The sequence below is a fragment of the Nansenia antarctica genome, assembly GCF_963989245.1.
Source record: "Nansenia antarctica genome assembly, chromosome: 3".
In the NCBI taxonomy this organism is placed as follows: domain Eukaryota; kingdom Metazoa; phylum Chordata; class Actinopteri; order Argentiniformes; family Microstomatidae; genus Nansenia; species Nansenia antarctica.
In genome coordinates this window covers 35,177,684-35,187,683 of record NC_137688.1, presented here as the reverse complement: position 1 = coordinate 35,187,683, position 10,000 = coordinate 35,177,684, and the positions used below count along the sequence as shown (strand labels likewise).

The 10,000-nt window shown below is 46.0% G+C and overlaps 1 protein-coding gene across 1 annotated transcript in view; it reads right to left on the bottom strand.

The window, feature by feature from the left end:
- Positions 1–4,598, bottom strand: part of ephx2 (epoxide hydrolase 2, cytoplasmic) — an 11,792-nt gene extending 7,194 nt beyond the window's left edge. Inside the window, exons 1-6 of the mRNA XM_080526612.1 lie at positions 4,427–4,598; positions 3,939–4,017; positions 2,864–3,023; positions 2,235–2,425; positions 508–630; positions 213–284 (exon numbers count right to left, since the gene is read on the bottom strand). Of these exons, the coding sequence (XP_080382738.1) occupies positions 213–284; positions 508–630; positions 2,235–2,425; positions 2,864–3,023; positions 3,939–4,017; positions 4,427–4,530 (729 nt within the window). The 5' untranslated portion in view covers positions 4,531–4,598. The remainder of the gene's footprint in view (positions 1–212; positions 285–507; positions 631–2,234; positions 2,426–2,863; positions 3,024–3,938; positions 4,018–4,426) is intronic.
- Between the last annotated feature and the right edge of the window lie 5,402 nt (positions 4,599–10,000).

The following is a 10,000-nucleotide window of genomic DNA, read 5'->3' as shown; positions in this document are numbered from 1 at the left end:
AGAAGAAGTGAGAGAGACACACACACAGAGACACAGAGAGAGAGAGAGAAGAGAAAGAGGGAAAAGAAGAAGTGAGAGAGAAGGGGGGGGGGAGTGAGAGACACACACACACAGAGAGACACAGAGAGAGAGAGCGAGAGAAGAGACATTATAGTCATATTAAAGCTTCTATGGATAAAGCAGTGAATATCTGGCAAGGCACTGTACATTACCTTGATGGTAAGGTATCCATGAGAAACCACCTCAGGGTTGCAGGAGGCAGGATAGTGTTCACCCTCTACAGCCTAGGACACACACACACACACCCACACCACACACACACCACATACACACCACATACACACACACCACACCCACACCACACACACACACCACACCCACACCACACACACACACAAAGTACCACATTACAGACTAGCAACACGTCACTGACTACACATCAACAAATAATGACTCTTGACTGGCATCATACTTTATGTAACAGTCGACATCTGTCTCCTGTCGTACCTGTACTCCTGAGAAGTCTGACAGCTGTTTCAAAGCCTCCGTCAGATCCTTCACCAGGAGAGACCTCATTCCAACTCCCTTCGCGGCCTTCACACCCTCCTCATCCTCGTCCAACCACAGAGCCTGAAACATAGAGTGGACAGGTCAACTGACCAACCACAGAGCCTGAAACATAGAGTGGACAGGTCAGCTGACCAACCACAGAGCCTGCAACACAGAGTGGACAGGTCAGCTGACCAACCACAGAGTCTGAAACATAGAGTGGACAGGTCAGCTGACCAACCACAGAGCCTGAAACATAGACAGGACATGGACAGCTCCTCAGACATGACAGATCACAACATAAAGCATTTGTGTTCTTGGGGGTAATCCATCAACATCGCTAAAAGGAAAAGCCTCACGAGATTTATCAGAATAAGCCTGGATTTTCCTTCAGCGACGTTGATGGAATACCCCCCTGGTGTAGATAAATCAAACATTTATCTATGTATCTATTATGTGTCAGTCGGTCTACCTCTGCCTACATAGACACACACATATACACACACACACACACACACACACACACACACACACACACACAGTATATCTATGCCAGCAGCAGTGTCTGAACAGACTACCACAGCGGACCTCCTGTTTTTCAACATCAGGTTGGTTTCCTTAGAATGTTCTGCTTTCCTTAGAACTGTTAGTCAACCAAATCATCCTGGCCACAGACACACACACACACACACACACACACACACACACACACACACACACACACACACACTGTTGAGAGATAACAGTTCCTGAGAAATACTGCAACCCGTTCATGTGTTATACGGGAAACACAGTGGTCGTGTTCTCTCCCACTTCCTGTAGGGATGACTAGACTGCTGGCGACAGGGACGTGCCTGTTCACATCAACATTCCATGGAATTCCGTTGGGAAGTTTTAGATTACAACTTTATTACCAAACCAACTCGACTCAACTGACATTGGAATGTTCAGTCAGATGAGGCTGAGTTGCTATTGTATTGATTGTATTGAATTGATTGATTTCATATCATTTAATTTCACGATATGAAGGGTTATCTGTAGTGGCGTGATCTTGTCTCCGGATTGGACGTGAGCCAACTGTAAATTGCAGCGAGCAGTAGAGTTTGCTGAGGTCGCAAGAGTTTACTCAGGAATGTCCGGTATGTTGGCATAGCAACGGCATAGCGGCAGCATAGCGATGGCGTTCGAAAGACGAGATTTTTGGCAGGCGGACATAATTTGGCCTGACAACGCCTCTGGATTAGCAGCTTCTCTCTGTGTTCTACACATGCAGCGATAATGATTACCATGGCGATGAAGCATTTCTATTCCATGTCGGACATCTTTTGGAGTACTAGCCATGGTGTGAGGGAACTGTTCTACTCACGCTATTTCTATAGTTGTTACACTGTCATACATACTAGAGTCACTGTCGGAACTCCAAGCTGTCTGTCCTGTGAGGAAGGGCTGATATCTGGATTCATTGCTAATATGATTTGGCAGAACGTGCTAATACAATCATCCATCTGTACACACACACTGCATGTCACTACGGTTGTAATTATATTATGGGATGCGCTGAGAGCAGCAGATCATTAACTCAGGCTTGAGGTGTGTGTGCGTGCATGTGTATGTGTGTGTGTGTGTGTGTGTGTGTGTGTGTGTGTGTGTGTGCGTGTGTGTGTGTGTGTGTGTGTGAAGCCTACCTGTTGGGGTGTGACCCCTAGGCGCTGCAGAGCGGAGGTGAACATGGCGGGCTCGGGGACCCTGAGGCCCGTGTGGCAGGACTGCAGCAGCAGGTCAAAATGGCCGCCGAGCAGAGAGAGGAGGCGGGCAGGGCTATCTCCACGGGCGCAGTCATCCACCCAATGGTTGGCCAACACCCCCGTCAGAACCCCTGGGCGACATGGAAGCAGGACATGTCAGTGGTGTGTGTGTGTCTCTGTCTGTCTGTCTGTCTGTCTGTCTGTCTGTGTATCTGTCTGTGTGCGTGTGTGTCTGTCTGTGTGTGTGTGTGTGCGTCTGTCTGTGTTTGTGTCCGTCTGTGTGTGTGTTTATCTGTCTGTGTGTGTGTGTCTCTGTCTGTCTGTCTGTCTGTCTGTGTGTATCTGTCTGTGTGCGTGTGTGTCTGTCTGTGTTTGTGTCGGTCTGTGTGTGTTTGAGTGTGTGTGTGTGTGTGTGTGTGTGTGTGTGTGTGTGTCTGTCTGTCTATCTGTCTGTCTGTCTGTATCTGTTTGTTTGCGTGTGTGTCTGTCTGTTTGTGTCCGTCTGTGTGTGTGTGTGTGTGTGGGTGTGTGTGTGTGTGTGTGTGTGTGTGTGTGTGTGTGTGTGTTACCATGCTGGCGGAGTATAGCAGCAGCCTGTAGGATGGGGGGATTGATGGCGGCTGTGTCACTGAGTCCTTCAAACAGGCCTTTCACAGAGAACCCAGCTGGCAGGCACACACCCTGCACTGACGCCTCCTTCACACACTCTCCATCAAACTCTGGAATCATCTACACACAGACACACGACAAAGACACACACACACACACACACCTTCATTTCCCCCTGGGGATGAATAAAGTACATATCTATCTATCTATCTATCTATCTATCTATCACACACACACACACACACACACACACACACACACACACGTACAGAAACTTGGTATTGTATTGACTTGTCAAAGCAGGGTATAGAAGACTGTATAGAAGACATTGAACAACACCTGTTAGCGATTATCTTGTCAATAGATAACACATTTTATGACGGAGAATAGGGGAGAGGCAACTCTAGTCCTGGAGAGCAACAGCGTCTGGGGGTCGCGTTCCAGCTTATCTTAAGCACTTTGACCGAGAGCTAGACAGGAGCACTGATATTATCGGCTGATATTGGACTTTCGCATGTAGGCTATAATCCGATGCATCACCAAGGCTTTAACATTAATGCATTTTGACCGTGGTACCACAAAGGCTAAGCAAACTGACAATAATAAAGGGTCGGTGCTTTTTGAGTAGGCTATATCAACTGAATTGCCTAACTGAGTTTCTCATCGCGGTAAGTGAAGCTTTTAGCAGGCCAAGCGTCTTTTCAACTGCACTGATATCATGGGGTGCGTTCGTAAATACGTTCTGGAAATGTGATCAGCACTGCTGAGGAATGCCTCTTGTCCAATCAAATTCGTTGGTCCCTCTCTACAACGTTGAACCCAGTGTGCGCTCCGGCGCTCTCAGAGCGAATTTACGAACGCACCCCATATTGCGCAGAAATGGGAAGGTCTGACTGCGCATGCTCCTGCGGTTGGTAAATGTCGCTCCGCTGTTTATTCTCGCTACAGCGGTCCGCCACCCACCCCGGTGGTCCGTTACCCCAGGTACCAGAGAGGTGAGAGTTACCCCAGGTACCAGAGAGGTGAGAGTCTTACCTGAGAGAGGGTCAGTTTGCCAATTTCAGCGCGGTGCATCGCACTGTCTCCCGGTGCTGCCACCTTCCCCAGAAACCCCCTGACAACACACAGAACATGAACACCGTTAAACAGGCCTACATTTAGCATTTATAAACGGCTGCTTATACATACACACACTATGGATTGTCAGCAACACACACACACACACACACACACACACACACACACACACACACACACACACACACACACACACACACACACACACACACACACACACACACACACACACACACACAGGATATTTATTTATTTATTTTTGCACCAAAGACGCGTTTGTTGACCTTTGTAGCCCTAAGTAAAACGCAATTATATTCGTATTAATTATTCATTATCGTTAACTATTCAATCAGCGGTCTTACTGACGATCCACTTACAAAACCATCTTATTTGTGGTTGTCTACGACTCCATTCACAGATCACAACCTGACCTCCTCCTCGCCTACCTTGGGAGTTTGTGTGACTCCTCGAACTTGTGGAAAGTTTGCAAGGGTCGCGTACTCCGAACAACTCCCCACAGATTGAACAGGACCGCTTTCTTTTCCGCCATTTCACCGATCGCTGACCAAACAAACAGGGTGTTTTCACCAACAACGAGTAGTCTTGTCAAACTCAAACTCAAACTGCGCTTGTGGACGGAGGAGTGGCGCTGCCGGTCAACATGTCCCACCCCGGACTCCTAAAACACGCCCTCTATCGTGCAACTCACATTAAATTTTGGCTCATGCATGATGTTAAAACACGTCCAGGTTGCAGAGAGTTTACTCTGGACAATCTTCGTTCTCTATGCTAATCAAGAAACGCATGTGTTTATTTGGACGAAATTAATTTCTGCTTATAAAATTAGAAATAGCCTATAACGATAAGATACAAAAGCAGGATGCCATTTGATAGGTAACACCTTGACATTTTGTGTGGATATGCTCAGATCATAAAACAGAATTTGGGCCTAATTATGGGCCCTTCTGGTTTAAGAGGAGTCTAAAGGAGTGTCAGACTGTGATGTATTAATGTTATGGGTTTAAACTGCAGTTGAGAGTGAGTCTGCGAAGATAAGGGAGGAGGTGGAGAAGCACCTGTTGGAAGAGGGGAAAAGGAGCTATTTAAGATGCTTGTCGGAGGCCAGGGCGAGCCCCCATAACTTCACAGAGAAATTCACTGAGGCCTCAATCAGCGAGAACACTTTTAATCCCCTCTGTTCTCTGGTAGTCAGCTCTAATCTGGATCTTTACGTGTGTGAGTGTGAGTGTGTGTGTGTGTGTGTGTGTGTGTGTGTGTGTGTGTGTGTGTGTGTTACTGTCGTATATTTTCTACTATATATATCCTATTTTCTAGTGTTGTGCAATGGTTCTTGTAATCTGACCAGCCCCTCGGACTTGGGGCTGTGGTGACATCACAGGGGACGGCCCTCATGGCCATCTGGATAAGGTGATAGGCTATGACCTGTGACTGTATTTGCATAAGAGGGAGGGATCTAGGAAACTAGGGAAAACCAGCGAGGAAGGGAGGAAGCGGCCTCTTTTTGTCACCAGGCCCCAGCTTAAACACGTGTATGTATAAATCTGTTTGTAACTCGGATTAAATCATCTTAAACTCACTAGCTGTTGTTTGATTCATAACCAATAAGAATACACGACAATGATGGCGAGCTAGCCAGGAGATAATATAACTTAATTTACAGTATTGTGCGGACTCTTCAATTCGAGGAAGAAGGTAGATTTTCTGCAGAAATCTCTCTCTAGTCGATTGGTGTGTTTAAAATAGGCTGTAAATCTCAGATAAGTTATAGTCAAAAGAATCTGTGTAATGGTAATCTTGTTGGAATAGAAACACACTTTTCATAATCTTTAAGCTGGGGTTGGTGAGAGCCGGACTTTGAAGTCCGTTTTTGTAAATATACGATTAGATTGGTATATTGGTGATATAGGGCTGAATTTGGTAATTCGCTTTTTTATGTTAAAATATTAGTTGTGTAACTAATAGCGGTATTACGGAATATCGTGAGTGTGTGTGTAGAATTGTGTTAAGGTGTAAATGGACGGGGTAGTCTATTTTGTATTGTAGCAGAGAGTACGCCATTACTCTTTGTCTGTGTGAGAGGACGCCGTTGTGTGGGCGGCCATTTGCAGTGTGTCAGAGAGTCCATTCTTAGACGCCATTTTTATGAGGGAAACGTGACGCCATTTGCAGTGTGTCAGAGAGTCTATTCTTAGACGCCATTTTTATGAGGGAAACGTGACGCCATTTGCAGTGTGTCAGAGAGTCTATTCTTAGACGCCATCTTTATGAGGGAAACGTGAACGTAGAATATTTGAATGAGATAAATAGTAATTTAGAGATTGTAATTGAGAATTGATCATTTTGTTCCTTTCAAATAACAAGTCGATTTCCTTACAGATTGTAATTGATAGTTGATTGTATGTTCCTTTCAAATAACAAGTCGATTTCCTTACAGATTGTAATTGATAATTAATCATTTTATTCCTTCCAAATGACAAGTCGATTTCTTTACAGGTTGTGATTAATATTCGTGTTTTACATCTTTTTATTTAAAGTTAAGTTCTTTTTTCACAGTTTTTGATTAAGAATAGCAGAATAGTTTGTATTGATAATTAAGCAGTAAAAGGGTTTTTGTGGGTCAGTGAATACTTAGGTGTGACCAGCTTTTGTGATTTAATAATTGTGTTGACCAGAACTGTAATTAGTATTGAATGAGTAATTAAGATACATTCATAAACAATTAGGAAACACATTTAAGTATAAAGTACTTACACAGAGATTAGATTTAAGTTAATACTGCACTGACATACACAAGAGGCAAGTCTGTTATTCTGGAGTTGCAGGGTTTTTGTGGGGATGGTTAATACAGTTATATTGGACTAGCATTTGTTTAGCAAACAAGACAAAATAAGGTGGGTTGTAAGAAGCGTACACCTTATCTAATATAGAATATTGTCAGCATATTGAGCCAAGTAGAATGGGGTCGAATTCCACGAAGCTGTTAAAAGATATTAGTGAACATCGTGGAATGTTGGCTACGTTATCCCCTATGGCTGTAGTGGAAAAAATGAATCCTCTTGTTAGGGAAATTAGCAAAATGTCTACGAAATGGAATAGCCGTTGGGCATACATTGAACAGCCGTGGCCGAAAGAGGGCAGCATTAATTTACAATTAATTGCAACATTGGAAATACTTATCAATGGGCACAAAGCACATCAAAGAGGAAAGATTAGATCAGAGAAACGCAAGTTAGAGTTAGCTATTTTAGATCTATTTAAGGTAGAGGGACAGAAAATAGCTCAGTGTCCTGCCCCCAGTCCCCCTCCCTATGCTAAGGCACTGGAGGATCATTCCCAGAAGAAGAAGAAGGAGCCAAGGGGAAAAGGGGACGACAGGAGTGACGAGGAAGATGACAGCGAAGATGGCAGTGCAGACTCAAGTGATGACGACAATGCAGATGGAGGCTACAACGCGCAGGGCAGGAAGATGATAGCCACAGCCGAAAGGAAAGGTGGGAGAAGACGCCCGGAGAAAGAGGGAGATTGTCACCGAATGTCATCAAATACATTAAAGAACTGTCCAGTGCTGATTCGGGGTAACAAGATGGAATATCATCCGTGGCATCATACAGATTTGTCTGAAGTGATCGAGAAACTCCCAGTTCTTCAAGAGGGAGGACATTCGTGGACGCGACAGGTCGACGTGATACTGACAGGAACGCAGGCCGCGATGGGAGACCTGAAAAGACTCTTAGCTTTTATTGCAGGATTGGATACAATGCAGGAAATATTGATGAAGGCAGGACTTCATAGATATATCAATACATCAGTTTATGATCCAGAGCTCTTCGCAGCAAACAGAGGCAGGCTGTGGAAAGCAATCAGAGAGACCTACCCTACTCACATTCACCCAGACAATATCATTGTGAAGCCACTGGGGGGGGATGAGAATCCCAGGGGTTATATTGCCCGTATGCACTCTCAATGGAGAAGTGTGACAGGGAAAGACGCTGAAGATAACCCCTTAGAAAAATCCATAATCAGGGAAAAAATACAAGAAGGGCTTCCTACCCCAGTTAAGGATAAGCTAGCAGAAGTGGTGGGGCTACGACACATGAACAAAGCTGTTTATATAGACCACGTATCTCATCAAGTTGAGTTATATCGAAAGAACATTCAGATACAGAAGGCACGAGACGAAGAATCCCTCAGAATATTGACTCATTTGCAATTGACTGAAAGCGAGAGGAACATAGAGGGAGTGCAGGCTTTAGCCCCACAGCAACAGCCACCTGGAGTGCAGACTGCTACTTACCAGTCCTACTCACAGGGGCCACAAGGGGGGTATCCTGCTACTTACCAGTCCTACCCACAGGGGCCACAAGGGGGGTATCCATACCCACAAGGGCCACCAGGGGTGCAAGCGGTTCCATACCAGATGTACACACAGCCTGGCCAAGGACCACCACCAGGGGGATGGACAGCAGCAGGGAAGGAGATGCTAGAACCATGCCAATGCGACCAGAATGGACATCTAGCCTGTGCCTGCTGCAACAGGCCCCAGGGGGGCGCAGGGGGGAGCCAAGGAGGAGGATATTGGCCCCCTACTACACCTGCTCCAGGAGTGATGAACCCTTACGGAGGCCCAGCAGCTGGCCTATAGGGGTGCCCGGAAGATCCGAGTGGGAGGTGCCAGCTGGTGGTGACACAGAAGCCTGAAGGCGCCACGCACCTCCCTATGTCTAGAGAATATGTGAAGACAATCGGATTTGAGGGAATTAAACAGCTGATTCCTACAACTGAGCTTGTAGACTTAGAGTACAAGGGACAGAGAGCAACTCTGTCAACGCTTGTGTCAGAACACACGCCAACAGGGCTGCTAGGGAGAGATGCTCTATGCCAATTGAACTGTACAGTAAAATGCACACCTGACAGCGGTGCTCAGGTTCCATCGACAGCCAAAGTGATTAAGCATAGAACAGACCTACAAGCTTTGCCTTTAAAGGGAGCTGATATAGAATATTGGGTTGATGGGTCTTGTTACGGGGTAGGAGAAACTTTGTGCGCTGGGTATTCCTTAGTTAAAGCACAGAATTCAAAGTTTATTGTAGAACAGGCTGAGGCAGTTCCTCAGCCTTGCTCAGCCCAGTTGGCTGAATTGATTGCCCTCACAGAAGCATGCAACTTGGGAACCGGACGGAGAGTGACAGTGTACACCGACTCTGCCTATGCACATAATGTTTGTCATTTTAATGGAGCTGTATGGAGGGGGCGGGGTTTTAAGAGAACTGATGGTACGCCTATACAGCATCACGCACAGATCATGAAGCTGTTACAAGCCATGATGAAGCCAAAGGAATTAGCTATAGTGAAGTGTGCCACACACAGGTCTGACTCATCACATGTCACACAAGGTAACAGGGCTGCAGAAGATGCAGCCAAAGCCATTACAGGAGCAGACAAGGCAGGTAAAGGTCTTCTGGTCACACATGAAAAGCAATTACAGGGCATGGTCACACTTGAGGATTTATTGATGTTACAGAGTAGAGTAACTACGTTAGACAAGAGCGTTTGGCTAGCAAGGGGGGCAAGTCAGGATGACACAGGTCTATGGAGGAATCATGAGGGGTTGGTTGTAGCACCCTCAGATTTATTAGGCATGTTAATACAGGAAGCTCATGGATTAGCACATGTGGCTAGGGGGGAGGTAAGACGCAAGATCACCAAGAAATATGGGTTTTGGAGTCCATATTTGATGGAACAGATTGACCATGCTTTAGGTCAGTGTGGGGTCTGTTGGAGAAACAACATCAGAGTGGGTACACCAGTGGTGTCTGGGCATATCCCTACCCCAATAGGGCCACGGGTGGTGGACAGGGGGGTGGATGTACAGAGTAGGCAGGATGTTGTGCCAACAGGTGCCGAGGTCCCCAGAGAACCTGAGAAGGAGGAGCTACGAGGAGATGCTGTGGTGTTGCCAGAGCCAGTGGCAATGCCAGTGTTACAGCCAGTGACATTAC